This window comes from Pleurodeles waltl, chromosome 1_1 (genome assembly GCF_031143425.1).
Source record: "Pleurodeles waltl isolate 20211129_DDA chromosome 1_1, aPleWal1.hap1.20221129, whole genome shotgun sequence".
In the NCBI taxonomy this organism is placed as follows: Eukaryota; Metazoa; Chordata; class Amphibia; order Caudata; family Salamandridae; genus Pleurodeles; species Pleurodeles waltl.
The window spans coordinates 83978065-83998218 of record NC_090436.1 but is presented as its reverse complement, the minus strand read 5'-3'; the positions used below and the strand labels follow the sequence as shown (position 1 = coordinate 83998218).

General features: G+C 48.2%; 1 protein-coding gene across 6 annotated transcripts in view; it reads right to left on the bottom strand.

Annotated features, from left to right (window-relative positions):
* UBAP2 (ubiquitin associated protein 2) overlaps nucleotides 1-20154 on the bottom strand; it is a 1102091-nt gene that overhangs the window by 437529 nt on the left and 644408 nt on the right. For all 6 annotated transcript variants that reach the window (XM_069217098.1, XM_069217184.1, XM_069216796.1 and 3 more), the window contains exon 17: nucleotides 7903-8098. In XM_069217098.1, the coding sequence (XP_069073199.1) occupies nucleotides 7903-8098 (196 nt within the window). The remainder of the gene's footprint in view (nucleotides 1-7902; nucleotides 8099-20154) is intronic.

Below are 20154 nucleotides of genomic sequence, written 5' to 3'. Positions count from 1 at the left end.
CAAGGGGCCAACTCCAAACCACCAACCGTGATGCAGGATTCATGCATCTCTGGAGGAGAGAAGATCCATGCAGCTGGTCGTCTTTGCAGTTGGTGCCTGCGGATGCAGGGGAGTGACTCCACTCCAAGCAAGATTCCTTCTTGCTGCAGACTCAAGACTTGCCGCCCTCCGAGGATGCACAACTGGGGAAATTTTGCAGTTGGGGGAAGGAGTCCAGTTATGGTTCTAGAGGCCAGAAGTCGAAGTAAATGATGCAGAGGAGTCCTGCTAGAATCTTGCACATCGAATCTGAGAGACCCTCAATAGCCCTGGAAAGGGGATTCAGTCACAAATCAATGTGACCACCTATCATGAGGGGCTGTAACGTCACCTGCCTGACCTGACCACTCAGATGCTCCCAGAGGCCTCTGCCCACCTTGTATTCAAGATGGCAGAATCAAGTGGCCATCTGGATGAGCCCGGGGCACCACCCCTGGGGTGGTGATGGAAAGAGGAGTGGTTATTCCCCTTTCTATTGTCTAATTTGATGCCAGAGTAGGGTCTGGAGGTCCCTGAACCGGTGTAGACTGGTTTATGCACAGAGGGCACCAAATGTGCCCTGCAAAGCATACCAGTGGCTTGGGGAGGCTCCCCTCCCTCCCCAACAAAGCCATGTAACAACAATTTTCCAAGAGAGGGTGCTGCCTTCATGCTTCAAACGGAATCCTTTGTTCTGCCTTCCTGGGGTTGAGCTGGTCAAGCAGCAGGAGGGCAGAAACCCATCTGTAAGATGGCAGCAGCGTGGGCTGCCCAGGAAAACACTGCAAACTGGTAGGAGCAAATCTGGGGGTCTTCTAAAGAACCCTCAGAGTGCATGGAATCCCACAACCAATACTGGCAACAGTATTGGGGCATGATTCCGACAGGTTTGGTATCAAACATGCCCAGGTTCGGACTTACTATTATGTAGCTGAACATAGGTAGTGACCTATGCCCAGTACGTGTGTAACATGGCTTCCACGCACTCACGAAGTCCAGGAAAATAGAGCTGGAGTTTGAGGGGGCACCTCTGCTCATGCAGGGGTGTCCTCACACAGATACCTGCATCCTGCTCTCTGGGCTAGGAGGGCCTTACATAGGGGTGACTTACAGTGACCTGGTGCAGTGCACCTTTTCACACAGGCTGCAATGTCAGACCTGCAGACAGCACAATACATGCTGCAGCACGTGGTGATCCCCTGGTACCCAAATGCCCTGGGTACCATATACTAGGGAATTATATGGGGACCAGTATGCCAAATCCCAGCAACCAAATTTAGAGGGAGAGAGCAGTCACTGGGGTCCTGGTTAGCAGGATCCCAGTGAACACAGTCAGAACGTACTGACATCAGGCGAAAAATGGGGGGTAACCATGCCAAAAAGAGGGTACTTTTCTACATTCCAGATGACATCGACAGTCTCAACATGCAGGACGCCCTGCCCGTGAGTATTCCCAGACGAAGCAACCAGATGCCTAAGGACTACCCTGCATCCGTCGCCTCTGGGCCCTGGAGAAAAGCAACACAGGTGCACCTACATCCCAAGTCCCCCAAGTCTACAACCTACCTGCCTGTTGTCCTCGACTAGCTTATTGTCCAGAGCCTGCAGCCTGTTTGTCCCAAAGACCAACTGCCATTGAAAACCATTGGGCACCCGACGCCTTACCATACTCCTGCACTCGCCCGCCCCAGTGGCGCCTGGAATGACCTGCTGGTCTGGTTCTGATCAGTGCCCAGTACTTACCTTAACTCGGAGACTGGCCTCGTAAGTCATTAACCGTGTGTTTCCTGAACATTATTTTCCTTCATAGGTTAACAATGAAGAATCCTGAGAATTGCACTAAGGGTTGATTTTTCGATCTGAAAAGTATTTATGCTTGAAAAAGTACTTACCAGATTACGAAGTTCTTGGGTTTAAAACATATATAACTTGGTCTCGGATTTATTCTTTCAGTGTGTCTCATTTATTGCCTCCGTGAGTACAGCAAAGACTTAGCACTATCCTCTGAAAAGCTAACTGCTCACCCACACTACCACAAAATATCCTATCTACTTTTTCCTCTGCAAACCAATTGGGGATCCACTAGACTCACTGCACGGTGTACTTCTTTTTAGTGCTCCACATAGAGAGCCAGCTTCCTACATACACCTGTTCCTATAACTGCTTAGCAACTTTCAGCAGATCAGAGTCCTTGCTTTGTAGCATTTAGATCAATCTTCCTCCTCTGAAAATCCTACCTTCCAACCTTTACCACTCAATCCACCACATTTCGTATGTCTCACCTGTGAAGGGATAGGTGCAGGCTGAGCTGACCAATTATTCAAGACCAGCAAGTGCTTTGAAATGGCGGATGTGGCATCGGAAGATAGGTCACCAGTTTTAGATTGAGGCAACTGAGCTACTATTTGCTGGCTCACCATCATGCAGGCTTTAAGGATTTTTCCTCTGGGTGATTTGGCAGGTTGATTTTTTTTTCATTGTCCAGCCTCAACTCTCCGCCATCATATTACATCCTGGTCAGGTGCTGGAACAGTCTGATGAGGTGGCAGGAAATGTGGATTTCCTTCCGCAACAGGAACTACAGATACTGAAGTGAGTGCCCAACTTTTCCTTGTCCCCTGAAGAGTTCCAAGACCACCTGGAAAAACAAATAGGAGTACACTGCAGCACAGGAGAGAAAGGACATCTAAGTAAAACCCATAGGTGGGGACAAATTCAGGGGTGGAGTGTCCAATTAGGAGCACAGTGCGATCTGGGCTAGATTTCCACATTAGTTCAGCCCATTCTTGAGGCCAATGCATGCCATCTGTTCAGAGGGAGGCATGGTTGTGGTCAATAAGGGTTCACTTGTGCCACCTCACTCTTCGCAGCCTCTCTACTTGCCATTATGGGACCTACAAGTGGGAAGGAGGACATGAAGGACGCCTGTCACTACCAGATCCCTTGTACAGCCCTTCTGGCCCACTGTGCTCCACAGCAGTCACTGCCCCTTTGCCACTCACTGAGTTTTGATACCCATGTCCCTGGGGGGTAGGGGTCTCTATTGTACAAGAATACCACAGCCTGTGAGTTGTGAAGACACTGTCCTTCAGCCATTAAAATGGAGCCCAAGATGCAGGGTGATACTCTGCCCAGTATCAGTGGCTCATCGGGCGCCAGACACTGAATTTGTTTGCTGGTGGTGCTGTCCCAGTTTGACATTCCTATAGTACAACCTAGCCAATAAGCAGGGGAGTGCTGTACAGAGTCAGAAAAGCATTAAGTCAACGAGTGATAGGAGAAATAGCTGGGTTATGGATGGGTAATGCATTGTGATGTAGTGGCCTTGGAGGAGCAGTAATGAGGCAGTCCTGATGTGTACAGGGATGTTGTTCCAGAAAGTTGGTACAGAGCTGGTAAAGGCCTTGTGTCTTGTTTTTTTTTTCCTCTTTTACACTTCTTAGTCTGCATTCTGGTGGCCTTGTGGCCGCAGGTGTACAGAGAACGAACAAACAAGGCGAGACTCTCTGCAAGGTAAGTAGGCGTGCTGTTTGTGATAGCTTTGTAAATGATTGGTCTGGTTTTGAACATGGTGCAGGCAGGTAAGGGGAACCAAACAGAGATCCATCAAGATGGGGGTGATATGAACAAATTTTTTGCAGGCCATGGATGAGACATACTGCAGCACGTAGAATGCCCTTAAGGTGTGGTATCTTGGAGGCCAGGAACACGGAGTTACCAATATCCATATGCAAGAGTACAGACAGTTAGACCAGCACTTCTGAGGCCTCTTGACAGAAGAAAGTTTCACTTTCTTTTGAAGGAAGACATAGTATTAGGCAGTCTGATTTTTGCAATGTGATTTTTGATGGTGAGGTTGGTTTCCAGGGTGAATACAAGTGACTTGGCATTCAGTGAAAGTTGGGGTTTGACGCAGTCAAGGTTCATGTCACTGAACCAGGTTTATACTGTTTGCGATTTTTATCACGTAACAAATGATACCTTAGTTGGGTTGAGCGGCAGGTAGGCACTGGACATGCAGGTGTGGTGGTGTGCAGGCAATGGCTGAGAAGCTAGATGCCTGAACAAAAAAACAAACAAAAAAAAAAAAAAAGACGCTCAAGTAAAGTTCTGTATAATCAGCATATGGGTACATCTTGATGCGGTCATCTGTGAGTAGGGCATCAAGCGGATCCGTGTAGTGGCTCATGACTTTAAACAGTATAGAACCCTGATTGGCTCTTAAGGTGATCTGACTTTTTGCATTCTGGAGGTGACCATGTGAACTGGTGTTGGTGGGAATAAGTAGGAGAACCACTAAAGGTGCCTTAAAGACATGCCTCTAGACCTAAAGGACTGAAAAAGCTGCTGTACAGGCAGAGATGGCTGACTCCGGAGGTAAGCCAGAAGAGGCTTTACCTGTGAACTTGCGGTAGTGTTGTGATACCAACATTCCCAGCCAATAAGGCTAAGAAGTGGGCCATAGCACAGCTATCCTCTTGGTTAATGAGAAGATTTATTTGTAGCAGCTCAGAGTTGCCAAACCTGAAAGCTGTGGGCAGGTTCACAACAAAATACCAAAAGATATTCAAATAGACTGTATTTCATATAGAAATCTTTTCATGAACATTTAGTGTAAAAAGATTATTTCAGTTATATACAAGGTTGGTGTAGGAAGGTTGCTCTGTATATACTATCTCAAAGTAAGAGATAGTGTGCACAGAGTCCAAGGGTGCCCCTTAACGGTAAGATAGTTGCAAAATTAGATACTTCTAATGCTCTATTTTTTGGTAGTGTGGTCGAGCAGTAGGCTTATCAGAGGGTAGTGTTAAGCATTTGTTGTACACACACAGGCAACAAATGAGGAACACACTCAGACTTTACTCCAGGTCAATAGTTTATGTAGAAAAATATTTTCTTAGTTTATTTTAAGAACCACAGGTTCAGGATTTGAAGTAAATACATAAAATGCAAGGTACTCCACACAGGTAAGTTAGGAACTTTGAATTAGAGCAATAACATATACAGTTTTGTTAAAATGGCAATAAGCTATTTTAAAAGTGGACACTTGGTGCAAAAATTAACAGTTCCTGGGGAGGTAAGTAATGGTTAGTTTGTCAAGTAAGTAAGACACTTACAAGTCTAAGTTCCTGGGCAAAGGCAGCCCACCGTTGGGGGTTCAAGGCAACCCTAAAGTTACCACACCAGCAGCTCAGGGGCGGTCAGGAGCAGAGGTCAAAGAGATGCCCAAAACAGATAGGCACCTATGGAGAACAGGGGTGCTCCGGTTCCAGTCTGACAGCAGACCAGTGGGGTTTTGTAGAGCACTTGGGGGGAGGGGAGGGGGGGTAAGTAGGCCCACAAAAAACACCCTCAGCAGCACAGGGGCGGCCAAGTGCAGTGTGCAAAGCAGGCGTCGGGTTTTGTATTTGTTTCAATGGAGAGACCCGGGGATCACTCCTGCACTGAAGTTTGGTTCCTTCTGGTCCTGGGGGCTGCGGGTGCAGTGCTTGGTCCAGGCGTCAGGTCCCTTGGTACAGGCAGTCGCGGTCAGGGGGGAGCCTCTGGATTCTCTCTGCAGGCATCGCTGTGGGGCAGGGGGGTCGTCTCGGGGTACTCACGGGGTCGCAGTCGCCAGGAGTCCTCCCGGTGGTGGTGGCTTCTCTGGTTCTCGAACCGGGGGCGTTGGGTGCAGAGTGTGAAGTCTCACGCTTCCGGTGGGAAGAGTGAGGTCTTTAAAGGTGTAGAAAAGTTGCAAGAATGTTGCTGGTTGTTGAGCAGAGCCACTGCTCACAGGAGTTTCTTGGTCCTGTGATTTAGGTCAGTCCTCTGAGGCTTTAGAAGTCGCTGGTCCCTGTTGGAAGCGTCGCTGTTTGCAGGTTTTCAAGTAGGGAGACAGGCCGGTAGGGCTGGGGTCAAAGCAGTTGTCTTCTGTCGTCTCTGCAGGGCTTGTAGTTCAGCAGTCCTTGTTTCAGGTTGCAGGAATCTCCTTTTCTGGGGTGTCCCTAAATACTAGAGTTAGGGGTGTGTTTAGGTCTGGGAGGGCAGTAGCCAATGGCTACTGTCCTGGAGGGTGGCTACCCCCGCTTTGTGCCTCCTACCGGTGGGAAGGGGGGCACATCCCTAATCCTACTGGGGAATCCTCCAAAACTAAGATGGAGGATTTCTAAAAGCAGGGGTCACCTCAGCTCAGGACATCTTAGGGGCTGTCCTGACTGGTGGGTGACGACTTCTTGTTTTTCTCATTATCTCCTCCAGCCTTGCCGCCAAAAGTGGGGGCAGTGGCCGGAGGGGTGGGCATCTCCACTAGCTGGGATGCCCTGTGGTGATTTAACAAAAGGCTCACCACCAGGTGTTAGAGTTCCTGCAGGGGGTCGGTGAGAAGCACCTCCACCCAGTACAGGCTTCGTTCCTGGCCACAGAGTGACAAAGGCACTCTCCCCATGTGGCCAGCAACTTGTCTGGGTGTGGCAGGCTGGCAGAAACTGGTCAGCCTAACACTAGAAGTCGGATTGGTATTCAGGGGGCATCTCTAAGATGACCCCTGGGTGCATTTTACAATAAATTCAACACTGGCATCAGTGTGCATTTATTGTGCTGAGAAGTTTGATACCAAACTTCACAGATTTCAGTGTAGCCATTATTTAACTGTGGAGTTCATGTTTGACAAACTCCCAGACCATATACTCTTATGGCTACCCTGCACTTACAATGTCTAAGGTTTTGCTTAGACATTGTAGGGGCATAGTGCTCATGCACATATGCCCTCACCTGTGATATAGTGCACCCTGCCTTAGGGGTGTAAGGCCTACTAGAGGGATGACTTACCTATGCCACAGGCAGTGTGAGGTTGGCACGGCATTCTCAAGGGAGTGTCATGTCGACAGTCCTTTTCTCCCCACTAGCACACACAAGCTGTGAGGCAGTGTGCATGTGCGGAGTGAGGGGTCCCCAGGGTGGCATAGGACATGCTGCAGCCCTTAGAGACCTTCCCTGGCATCAGGGCCCTTGGTACCAGGGGTACCACTTACTAGGGACTTATCGGAGTACACGGGCTGTGCCAATTGTAGAAGCAGAGGTACAGTTTAGGGAAAGAACACTGGTGCTGGGGCCTGGTTAGCAGGGACCCAGCACACTTTCAAATCATAACTTAGCATCAGCAAAGTCAAAAAGTCAGGGGGTAACCATGCCAAGGAGGCATTTCCTTACAGTTGGTAATATTTTCTTGGAATCAGTGAGACGATACCTAAAATGCAAAAAAGAAAATATCTGTTTAAATTAAAGGGCTCCCCAATTTTGAAAAAAGTGGAGGAAAAGTGGTTTACATCCATGAAAAAAGATAAATCGGACTTAACAGACTGTCATTCACAGCTGTTCACGGTACAATCAGTAAGTGAACTGTAGATTAACTGCAGAAAACACACAATTATAAGGTGTAGTTATAAGGCTCCTCCAAGACTGTGCTAAGGGGAAAAAACAATTAAAGCAAGCTTACAAATGGATTCAGGTAGGCATGAGACAAAATGCTTGGAAAGGGGGAGGGGGGAGATCGCCACACAAGGATGGTAAGCAGGTCTTCACCTATCTGCGTGTAAATGTCAAATTCTACATTCTTAAGGGGATTATGTTTGCGTCAGACTTGGGACAATAAATATATTCAATGAACATAACTACCAAAATCTAGGAGTGTTTTATTGACATTCTTTAGGGCTAAAACAATCTCAATGTTTGATAGAAAAAGGTGCTTTTCCAGTTCAATTAATTTAGCATAAAACAGTTGTATTACTAAATATTGCTGCTGCAGGTATACTTTCACTAAAACCCTTTGCTTATTTGGACATAAAAAAAAATATATATATTTATATATTTTGCCATTTTAGGTGTACAGATATTGCTACATCTTACCTGCTAATTTGGGAGAGTGTACTGCTGCTAATTTCACTGGACTCAGGAAGTGTGGATAGCGTTACAGTGGTCGGTGAGGTGTGTTGTGGCGCTGTTTGCAGAAGAGAGGTGGTAGCAGGCACTACACAGGGTAACTGGCCTCCATTTGGTAAGGAAGAAGAACTGTCCGAATTTGACACTGGAACGAACGAAGTAGCTGTATATAAAAAAAATAAAAAAAAGTTCCCTCCTGACAATCAAGTGCCACAAAATAGGGCTCCAGGCGGAATGCAACAATTCTTGAATACCTTAAACAGAGATTATTCTTTCAAAGGGATTGACTGCTCTCAAATTAAGAAAGTAAAAAAAAATTTTTTTTATATATATATATATATATATATATATATATATATATATATATATATATAAAATTACAACTGTGCACAATTTCTTTGCGTATGAAACTGACTAAAATCATATTGCCGGTAGAACAGAAAAACAAATCTTCCTCAAGAATTGATAATACAACCTTTACAAAACCATTGGACAAGTTAGTAACCTTTGGTAAAGCCTTATCTGGTAAAGACAATATCTAGTCGCAGATTCCTTACCTTAGAATTTCCCCCAGTCATCAGTCTGGATCCAGAGATTTTTCTTGAGCAGTACCCCTGCATGCCGTTAGGTGTCGTAGTTTGGTTCTGCATCCATAGTCAGCGTCATCTGCCCTGAATATGACATTGCAGGTCCTATATAGGCACCACCCCGATGCGCGGACGTCAGTTTCTTTTCACAACCTTCCACACTAAGGGGAGTCCCTGCCCCTAGAAATCTGTTCAAGTGAATTGCCTTTATGAGGCATGGAAAATGCTACAAAAAGCTGTTTAGAATTCCTAACGTTTTTTGTCCTAACAATGTAATACAGAAGAGTCCTTTTAACATCTAGTGTGTGAAGAGCTCTCTCTGCAACTGGGGCTGGCTTTGGGAAACAGACAGGTAACAAGTGATTGATTTATGTGAAATAGTGAAACTACTTTTGGAAGGAACTTAGGGTTTGTCTTAAGAACTATCCTATCTGTGTAACTAGAAGAATGGTTCTTCTAAAGTTAGAGCCTGTATTTCACTTACAGGTCTTAGCGAAGTGATAGCTAATAAAAGGCTAGCTTCCATGGAAGAAATTGCAAAGAACAGGAATGCGTAGGCTCAAAAGGTGAACCCATGAGTCCAGTAAGTACAACATTAAGGTTCCAAGATGGGGCTGCTGTGGGAACCCTGGGTGGGATGACTCTTGAGGCCTTCTATGAAGACTTTGATAACTGGAATCTTGAATAAAAAGAGATGTTGTCTATGTTGGAGATCTATTTTGGAGGTAAGCAGTTATAGCCGTTACATGAAGTCTAATAGATGAGTATGCTAAGTTTGCCTTTTGTAAACATAGCAGAGAACAAACAATGTCTTGAACGGAGGCTGAGTGAGTCAATGTGTTTAGGATGACAGAAGCAGACAAAATGTTTCCATTTTGCATCATAACATTGTCTAGTTGTAGGTTTAAGAGTTTCCACACATTCTGAGAGGAGATTCAAATAACCAAACTCTAGGACTTCAGGAGCCATATCGCAAGCTTGAGTACTTGGGGTATAGTTGTCAGATTTGACCTTGCCTTTGAGTGAGAAGGTCCGGCCTGTTGGGGAGTTTCTCGTGAGGAACTACAGACACCAACAGTTTTGTGAACCCAGATTGACATGCCTATGTGGGGAGCCCCCCCCCCCAACCTTTCCTGTAGATAATACATGGCTGTCATTTTGTCTGTATGGACTACAATCACTTTGTGGGAGAGTTGTAGTAGAAAGGCTTTGAGTGTTAGGGAAGACTGCCTGTAACTCCAAGTAGTTGATGTGAGAAGCTTGTTGAATGGGATCCCATATACCTTGTATTGTGAGATTGTTGGGTTGAGCACCCCAACCTGTCTGTGACATATCAGTAGTCAGAGTGACTTGAGGCACAGGATCTTAGGCTGCCCATTGGAAAGGTTGGTGAGATTCTACCATTGCAGAGCGAGGTGAGTCTGGTGGTCTAACTCTAGATTTTGGACTCTGTGACTGAGACTACTGACAAGATAGACACTGCTGTAAGGAACACATGTGTAGTCTGGCACAGGGAATGATAGGACACCATCATGCCTAGTAACTGCATCACTTTTCTCACTGTGTAAGTGTGGTTTTCTTGTAGTTGGGAAGGAGTTTGAAAAGCTTGAATTTGAGCTTGGCTATGACAATGCTGACTGAGCATTGAGAACTGCCTCAGATCGGGCTGTATCTGTAAAGGTTGGAGGTGGGATTTGAGAAAGTTAATTGTGAATCCCAGGTGTGGAGAAAGTCTACTGTATGCCAAGTGTGACACTGACATTGTTGGATGGTACTGGCTTTGATGAGCCATTTGTCCAAGTAGGGGAAGACATGGATGTGTTGTCTTCTGAGGATTGCTGCAACTACTGCTAAGCATTTTGTGAAGATTATGGGAGTGGTAGTTACTCTGAATGGTAAAACCTTGAATTGATCATTTTTCCCCACAATGACAAATCTGAGGTATATGCAGTGCGCTGGATTAATGGGAATGTCAAAGTATTTGTCTTTCAGATTTAAAAGTCATTAAGTCGCCTCTCTGTAATAGTGGAATGACATCTTGGAAAGTAACCATTCTGAAATGCTCTGAGAGAATGTACAAATTGAGTGGTCTGAGATCTAGAATCAGTCTTAGTGACCCATCTTTCTTTGGTATAAGGAAGTGTAGGGAATATACTCCTAACCCTTGCTGTGACAGGGGAACTAGCTCGATAGCTCCTTTGAGAAGGGATTGTACTGCTTCTTTTAGAAGAGTAAGATGGGCATCTGAAAGGTTGAGAGTGCAAGAGGGAATATTTGGAGGTGAGCTCTAGACAGTAACCATGTTGGATAATTGATCGAACCCACTGATCTGCTGTGATACTGAACCATTGTGCATAGAAATGCACTAGTCTTCCCTCTACAGGAGATGTGTGGGCTAGTGGAAGGTCTAAGTATTACTGGTGTGTATTAGAGGCAGACCCTCTAGAGGTGGACGCCTTTTACAGGCAGACCCTCTAGAGGTGGACGCCTTTCCTCTACCTTTATTATTTGCACCTATGAAGGAACCTCTATTATAGAAATGGGTAGCTTGCTTGGTTTGGGAGGTGGAAGGCTCAGAAGACTATGATTTGAAGCCTCCCTTGAATTGTGGGCAAATAAAATTACCCCTTTGTTGTGTGGTGATTAGGGTCCCCATAACTTTTGCTGTTTCAGAGTCCTTCTTGAGGTTTTCTATGGTGGTGTCAACCTCCTGACCAAACAGGTGTTCCCTGTCGAAAGGCATGTCGAAAACTGCTTGTTCAATTTCTAACTTGAAGCCTGAACATCTAAGCCAAGCATGCCTTCTGATAACACTGGTATTAATACCACATACTGTGGTATCAGCTGCATCAGTGGCACATTTAATAGAGTTGTTTGAAATACTTTGGCCTTCAGAAACTATTTCCTGTCTCCTTTTACCATGTTCCTATGGAAGGTATTGGAGAAGAGACTCCATCTCACCCCGGCTGGCCCCATCGTAATGTACCAAGAGTGCCAAGAACGCCAATAACGGATAGGTTTGTGCAGCCACTCTTTTCCCTGCTGTATCTACTTTTCGGCTTCTCTTTAGGAAAATGCCACTTTTGGCATGGTTACCCTCAATACCCCTACCCAATATCACTCCCCTCCACTTTTTGCCTGATATTGATGCCACCTTGATGGAGTGTGTGCTGGGATCCTGCTACCCAGGCACCAGTGTTCTTTCCCAAAACTGTACCACTGTTCCCACAATTAGCACACCCCTGGCACACAGTTGAGTCCCTTGTAAAGGGTACCCCTGGTACCAAGGGCCTTCTGGCCAGGGGAGGTTTCTAAGGGCTGCAGCATGTATTATGCCACCCTGGGGTACGCCTGACCAAGCACAATGCCTTTGCAGCTTGTGTGTGCTGGTGGGGAGAACAAGATAAAGTTGACATGGCACCTCTCTCAGGGTGTCATGCCCACAAACCACTGGCTGTGGCATAGATAAGTCACCCCTCTAGCAGGCCTTACAACCCTAATGCAGGGTGCACTATACCACAGGTGAGGCCATGGCTGCATGAGCAGTAACTCCCTAGTGTCTAAGTCCATTATTACACATTGTAAGTGCAGTCTGGCCATATAATGTTAATGGTCTGGGAGTTTGTCATTACGAACTCCACAGCCCCATGATGGCTTCACTGAAATCTGGGAAGTTTGGTATCAAACGTCTTAGCACAATAACCCCACAATGAGTGTTGGATTTATTGAAAAATGCACCCAGAGGGCATCTTAGAGATGTCCCCTGTATTTTAGCGAAATTTCTAGTGCAGGACTGACCAGTCTGCCACTTCCGGACAAGTTTCTGACCCCACGGGGTGAGAGCCTTTGTGCTCTCTGTGGCCAGAAACAAAGCCTGCACTGGGTGGAGGTACTTCACACCTCCCCCCGCAGGAACTAACACCTGGCGGTGAGCCTCAAAGGCTCAGGGCTCTTGTTACACTGCCCCAGGGCATTTCAGCATGTCACCCTCAGGGACGGAAGTCATTGGCTACTGCCCTCTGACCCCTGTAACACCCCTAAATACAGGATTTAAGGGCTCCCCTGAACGTAGCTAGTCAGATTCCTGGCAACCTTAAGAGGATGATAGAAGAAAAGGAGGACTGCTAAGCCAACCCCCCCAGCAGAAAAGACTGGGACACCAACTGAATTGGCTCTAGCCCTACAGCCCTGCCTCCAGCTTCTTAAGTCCTGCAACTAAAAAGGCGACATCCTGCAGGACTAGCAGCCTATTAAAAGCCTCAAGAGGACTGCCTGCACCACAGAGGACCAAGATCTCCTGTGGATAGCAGCCCTGTCCAGAAGGAAACACCAATAAATGACTACAGAACCGCGAGTCCTGCCCACTCTGCACCAGACACCCACGGCCCGCGTCCAGAATCCCCAGGCTATTCTTATCAAGTGTCCACCCTGGGTTGGCCCTCCTGTCCAACAAGATGATGCCTGCAGCCTAAACCCTAAGAACCCCACACACCTCCGCAACAGTACCAGACAAAGATTCCCAACACCAAAAGGTACCTGCTCACACCAGACACCCATGGCCAGAGTCCAGGTGGCCTACCGGTCCAGAGCACGTCCCCAGGTGATTTCAACCTTGTGTCCAACCTGGGTTGACCCTTCCTGGCCAACACGATGACACCTACAGCCTAAGTCCAGAGCACCCCCTGACAGTGAGAAAACCGGACCAAGATACCCAAAGTTCAAAGGAACCCTTGCCTTGGGGAATCCGACCTTCGGTGCAGCAAGGTCCAGCAGGTGGCCCCCCCCCAAATCCAGCCTTTGGTTTCCCAGACCCGACCACCTGGACTTCACCTGCAGCATTTCATTGACCCCCTAGGGTCCCCCTATAGTAAAGCATTGGGAGCCCGATGCTGTATTTGCAACCTGCACCTGGCCACTCCTGCACCACTCAAGGTGTATGTTTGGTGCTGACCGGTGCTCCTCTAAACCCCACAGCTCTGCCCTCGAAAGACGCAGGTACTTACCTGCAAGGAGGCCTGATTCAGAGTGCCCCTATTCTCCATAGGAGCCCATGTTAAATCGAGCTCTACTTTGACCTCTGCACTCGTCCGGCCCTGTGTTGCTGCTTGGTGGGTGTTTGGGCTTAACTTGAACCCCAACGTGTGGACATCCTAACCCCCAGAGACTGGATCTGTATGTCTTGTACTTACCTTGAAACTGTGCTAAATTTTCTTCCCCCTAGAATTGTTTCTGAAAAATTCCACTGTCAACTTTTAAAACAGATATTTGCTTTTTATTCGAAAACAGTACAGCTTGCCAAATTGAAACAACGTGGTATTGATATATATGTCGGATACTTACTTGCAAAAGTACTCAACTGCAACTTGAATCTCGAGGTTCAAGAAAAAGTAACAAATTATATTTTTGCTATTTAAAAACCATTGGCCTCGAGTTAGTCATTGAGTGTGTGCTTCATTTAGTGCCTGCGTGTGTACAACAAATGCTTTGCACTACCTTCTGATATGCCTAACTGCTCGACAACATGTAAAGAAATGGCTCCCTGTTGCAGTTACCCCCCACTTTTTGCCTGATACTGACTTGACTGAGAAGTGTGCTGGGACCCTGCTAACCAGGCCCCAGCACCAGTGTTCTTTCACCTACAATGTACCATTGTTTCCACAATTGGCAGACCCTGGCATCCAGGTAAGTCCCTTGTAACTGGTACCCCTGGTACCAAGGGCCCTGATGCCAGGGAAGGTCTCTAAGGGCTGCAGCATATCTTATGCCACCCTGGGGACCCCACACTCTGCACAGACACCCTGCTTGCCAGCGTGTGTGTGCTAGTGGGGATAAAATGACTAAGTCGACATGGCACTCCCCTCAGGGTGCCATGCCAACCGCACACTGCCTGTGGCATAGGTAAGTCACCCCTCTAGCAGGCCTTACAGCCCTAAGGCAGGGTGCACTATACCACAGGTGAGGGCATAGGTGCATGAGCCCTATGCCCCTACAGTGTCTAAGCAAAACATTAGACATTGTAAGTGCAGGGTAGCCATAAGCATATATGGTCTGGGAGTCTGTCAAAAACGAACTCCACAGCTCCATAATGGCTACACTGAATACTGGGAAGTTTGGTATCAAACTTCTCAGAATAATAAACCCACACTGATGCCAGTGTTGGATTCATTAAAAAATGCACACAGAGGGCATCTTAGAGATACCCCCTGTATTTTACCCAATTGTTCAGTGCAGGACTGACTGGTCTCTGCCAGCCTGCTGCTGAGAGACGAGTTTCTGACCCCATGTGGTGAGGGCCTTTGTGCTCTTTGAGGACAGAAACAAAAGCCTGCTCTGGGTGGAGGTGCTTCACACCTCCCCCTGCAGGAACTGTAACACCTAGCAGTGAGCTTCAAAGGCTCAGGCTTCGTGTTACAATGCCCCAGGGCACTCCAGCTTGTGGAGATGCCCGCCCCCTGGACACAGCTCCCACTTTTGGCGGCAAGTCCAGGAGAGATAATGAGAAAAACAAGGAGGAGTCACTGGCCAGTCAGGACAGCCCCTAAGGCAACCTGAGCTGAAGTGACTCTGACTTTTACAAATCCTCCATCTTGCAGATGGAGGATTCCCCCAATAGGGATAGGAAAGTGACCCCCCCTCCCCTTGGGAGGAGGCACAAAGAGGGTGTAGCCACCCTCAGGGCTAGTAGCCATTGGCTACTGCCCTCCCTGACCTAAACACACCCCTAAAGTCTGTATTTAGGGGCTCCCCTGGACCTAGGAACTCAGATTCCTGCAACCTAAGAAGATGAGGACTGCTGAGCTGAAAAACCCTGCAGAGAAGACGGAGACACCAAATGCTTTGGCCCCAGCTCTACCGGCCTGTCTCCCCCCCCCTTCTGAAGAAACGGCTCCAGCGACGCTTCCCCCAGGACCAGCGACCTCTGAATCCTCAGAGGACTGCCCTGCTCTAAAAGGACCAAGAAACTCCAGAGAACAGCGGCCCTGTTCAAAGACTGCAACTTTGTTTCCAAAGGAGCAACTTTAAATCGACTGCGTTTCCCGCCAGAAGCGTGAGACTTGCTACTCTGCACCCAACGCCCCCGGCTCGACTTGTGGAGAAACAACACTACAGGGAGGACTCCCCGGCGACTCCAAGACTGAGTAACCAGAGTTGGCCCCCCTGAGCCCCGACAGCGACGCCTGCAGAGGGAATCCCGAGGCTCCCCCTGACCGCGACTGCCTGACTCCCAGATCCCGACGCCTGGAAAAGACCCTGCACCCGCAGGGGCTGTGGGTGCAGGGTCTTTTCCAGGCGTCGGGACTTAGGTTTCAGAGAGTCGCGGTCAGGGGGAGCCTCGGGATTCCCTCTGCAGGCGGCGCTGTGGGGGCTCAGGGGGGACAGGTTTTGGTACTCACAGTCGTAGAGTAGTCCGGGGGTCCTCCCTGAGGTGTTGGTTCTCCACCAGCCGAGTCGGGGTCGCCGGGTGCAGTGTTGCAAGTCTCACGCTTCTTGCAGGGAGATTGCAGGGTTCTTTAAAGCTGCTTCTTTGGATAAAGTTGCAGTCTTTTTGGAGCAGGTCCGCTGTCCTCGGGAGTTTCTTGTCGTCGTCGAAGCAGGGCAGTCCTCAGAGGATGCAGAGGTCGCTGGTCCCTTTGGAAGGCGTCGCTGGAGCAGAGTTCTTTGGAAGGCAGGAGACAGGCCGGTGAGTTTCTGGAGCCAAGGCAGTTGTTGTCTTCTGGTCTTCCTCTGCAGGGGTTTTCAGCTAGGCAGTCCTTCTTGTTGTTGCAGGAATCTAAAATCTTAGGTTCAGGGAAGCCCTTAAATACTAAATTTAAGGGCGTGTTTAGGTCTGGGGGGTTAGTAGCCAATGGCTACTAGCCCTGAGGGTGGGTACACCCTCTTTGTGCCTCCTCCCAAGGGGAGGGGGGCACATCCCTAATCCTATTGGGGGAATCCTCCATCTGCAAGATGGAGGATTTCTAAAAGTTAGAGTCACTTCAGCTCAGGACACCTTAGGGGCTGTCCTGACTGGCCAGTGACTCCTCCTTGTTGCTTTCTTTGTTTCCTCCAGCCTTGCCGCCAAGAGTGGGGCCGTGGCCGGAGGGGGTGGGCAACTCCACTAGCTGGAATGCCCTGTGGTGCTGTAACAAAGTGGGTGAGCCTTTGAGGCTCACCGCCAGGTGTTACAGTTCCTGCAAGGGGGAGGTGATAAGCATCTCCACCAAGTACAGGCTTTGTTACGGGCCACAGAGTGACAAAGGCACTCTCCCCATGTGGCCAGCAACATGTCTCGAGTGTGGCAGGCTGCTAAAACCAGTCAGCCTACACGGGTAGTCGGTTAAGTTTCAGGGGGCACCTCTAAGGTGCCCTCTGTGGTGTATTTTACAATAAAATGTACACTGGCATCTTGATACCAAACTTCCCAGTTTTCAGTGTAGCCATTATGGTGCTGTGGAGTTCGTGTTTGACAGACTCCCAGACCATATACTCTTATGGCTACCCTGCACTTACAATGTCTAAGGTTTCGCTTAGACACTGTAGGGGCACAGTGCTCATGCACTGGTACCCTCACCTATGGTATAGTGCACCCTGCCTTAGGGCTGTAAGGCCTGCTAGAGGGGTGTCTTACCTATACTGCATAGGCAGTGAGAGGCTGGCATGGCACCCTGAGGGGAGTGCCATGTCGACTTACTCATTTTGTTCTCACTAGCACACACAAGCTGGTAAGCAGTGTGTCTGTGCTGGGTGAGGGGTCTCTAGGGTGGCATAATACATGCTGCAGCCCTTAGAGACCTTCCCTGGCATCAGGGCCCTTGGTACCAGAGGTACCAGTTACAAGGGACTTATCTGGGTGCCAGGGTGTGCCAATTGTGGAATCAATGGTACATTTTAGGTGAAAGAACACTGGTGCTGGGGCCTGATTAGCAGGGTCCCAGCACACTTCTCAGTCAAGTCAGCATCAGTATCAGGCAAAAAGTGGGGGGTAACTGCAACAGGGAGCCATTTCTTTACACTAACCCAAGTGGGAGCTATAAGGATCATGGTGAGAGATGTCTGCCTGTGCCTCCAAACTAGAAATGGAATCAAAAGGAGAGGTGGAAAGGCGGAGGCAAATACCCCTGACCGGTTCATCCATAGTGTTCCCCTTGGATAGAGGGTGTTGATACCTAAACGCAAAGCTTGGGCATTTTGCATTTTCTGCTGTGGAGAAGAGGTCTATCTGAAGAGTTCCCCACTTCGTGAAGTATGTTTTAAGGACCTACAGGTGGAGTTCCCATTCATGGACCTATTGCTGCATCCTGCTGCAGGTCTGCAAAGTCTTTGTCTGTTCCTGGGAGATATTCTGCCACCAGGTGAATGTGGTGGTGGACAGATCACATCCATATTGTTTTAGAGAGTTGCGATAACTGGTACAATCATGTCACCCACTCCCCATTTCTGTAGATAATACATGGCTGTCATCTTGTCCGTGCGGACTAAGACAACCTTGTGAGACAGGTGAAGAAGAAATGCTTTTAAGGCTAGAAATACTGACTGAAGCTTGAGCTAATTGATATGTAGTGCTTGATGACTGAGATCCCAAAGGCCTGTACTGTGAGGCCTGGTAGCCCCGACCTGTCAGTTATGCATCTGTGGTCAGAATGACCTGAGCCACAGGGTCCAGAAAAGGCCACCCTTTTAAAAGGTTGGTGGTGTTCCACTACTGCAGAGAGCAGTGAGTATGGCAGTCTAACACTAGATCTTCCAGTTAACACTGTGACTGAGACCCCTGACGAGACAGACACCGCTGTAGGAGACGCATGTGAAGTCTGGCATGGTGAAAAATTGCAATGCAGGACCAAATCATCCCTAACAAGCGTACAATCGTCCTGACTGTGTATGTGCAATTCCCCTGAAACTGGGGGAGAAGAAACAGAAAACTTAACTCAGCCAAGATGGGGTATGCTAGCCGCAACTCTGCGCTGAGAATAGCTCCTAGACAGGGCTGTATCTAAAGGAGTTGGAGATGAGATTTGGAAAAATTGATTGTGAATTCCTGAGTATTAGGGAGATCCACTGTCAACTGAGTGTGATATTGGCACTGTGGTAATGTGCTGCTTTTGATGAGCAAATTGTCTAGCTAAGGGAACACGTTTATATTCTGTCTTCTGAGGAGTGCAGCAACTACTTTCAATGTCCGACTGCACGTCGGACTTGGAGCTGTAGATCGAGAAGGCCTCCGCTTGTTCAGGTTCCTACTGGGCGGATGGCGTTCAGTGAGGGAAAATTTTGCATGGCACAGAGGCCAGAAACGAAACTGCGTTTGTTCCAACAGCTGAGAATAATTGTAGGAAGTTGGCTCTGTATGTGCTATTTCAAAGTAAGGAATAGCATGCACAGAGTCCAAGGGTTCCCCTTAGAGGTAAAATAGTGGTAAAAATAGATAATACTAATGCTCTATTTTGTGGTAGTGTGGTCGAGCAGTAGGCTTATCCAAGGAGTAGTGTTAAGCATTTGTTGTACATACACAAGACAATAAATGAGGTACACACACTCAGAGACAAATCCAGCCAATAGGTTTTTATATAGAAAAATATCTTTTCTTAGTTTATTTTAAGAACCACAGGTTCAAATTCTACATGTAATATCTCATTCGAAAGGTATTGCAGGTAAGTACTTTAGGAACTTCAAATCATCAAAATTGCATGTATACTTTTCAAGTTATTGACAAATAGCTGTTTTAAAAGTGGACACTTAGTGCAATTTTCACAGTTCCTGGGGGAGGTAAGTTTTTGTTAGTTTTACCAGGTAAGTAGGACACTTACAGGGTTCAGTTCTTGGTCCAAGGTAGCCCACCGTTGGGGGTTCAGAGCAACCCCAAAGTCACCACACCAGCAGCTCAGGGCCGGTCAGGTGCAGAGTTCAAAGTGGTGCCCAAAACACATAGGCTAGAATGGAGAGAAGGGGATGCCCCGGTTCCGGTCTGCTTGCAGGTAAGTACCCGCGTCTTCGGAGGGCAGACCAGGGGGGTTTTGTAGGGCACCGGGGGGGACACAAGTCCACACAGAAATTTCACCCTCAGCAGCGCGGGGGCGGCCGGGTGCAGTGTAGAAACAAGCGTCGGGTTTTCAATGTTAGTCTATGAGAGATCTCGGGATCTCTTCAGCGCTGCAGGCAGGCAAGGGGGGGATTCCTCGGGGAAACCTCCACTTGGGCGAGGGAGAGGGACTCCTGGGGGTCACTCCTCCAGTGAAAGTCCGGTCCTTCAGGTCCTGGGGGCTGCGGGTGCAGGGTCTCTCCCAGGCGTCGGGACTTTAGGTTCAAAGAGTCGCGGTCAGGGGAAGCCTCGGGATTCCCTCTGCAGGCGGCGCTGTGGGGGCTCAGGGGGGACAGGTTTTGGTACTCACAGTATCAGAGTAGTCCTGGGGTCCCTCCTGAGGTGTTGGATCGCCACCAGCCGAGTCGGGGTCGCCGGGTGCAGTGTTGCAAGTCTCACGCTTCTTGCGGGGAGCTTGCAGGGTTCTTTAAAGCTGCTGGAAACAAAGTTGCAGCTTTTCTTGGAGCAGGTCCGCTGTCCTCGGGAGTTTCTTGTCTTTTCGAAGCAGGGGCAGTCCTCAGAGGATGTCGAGGTCGCTGGTCCCTTTGGAAGGCGTCGCTGGAGCAGGATCTTTGG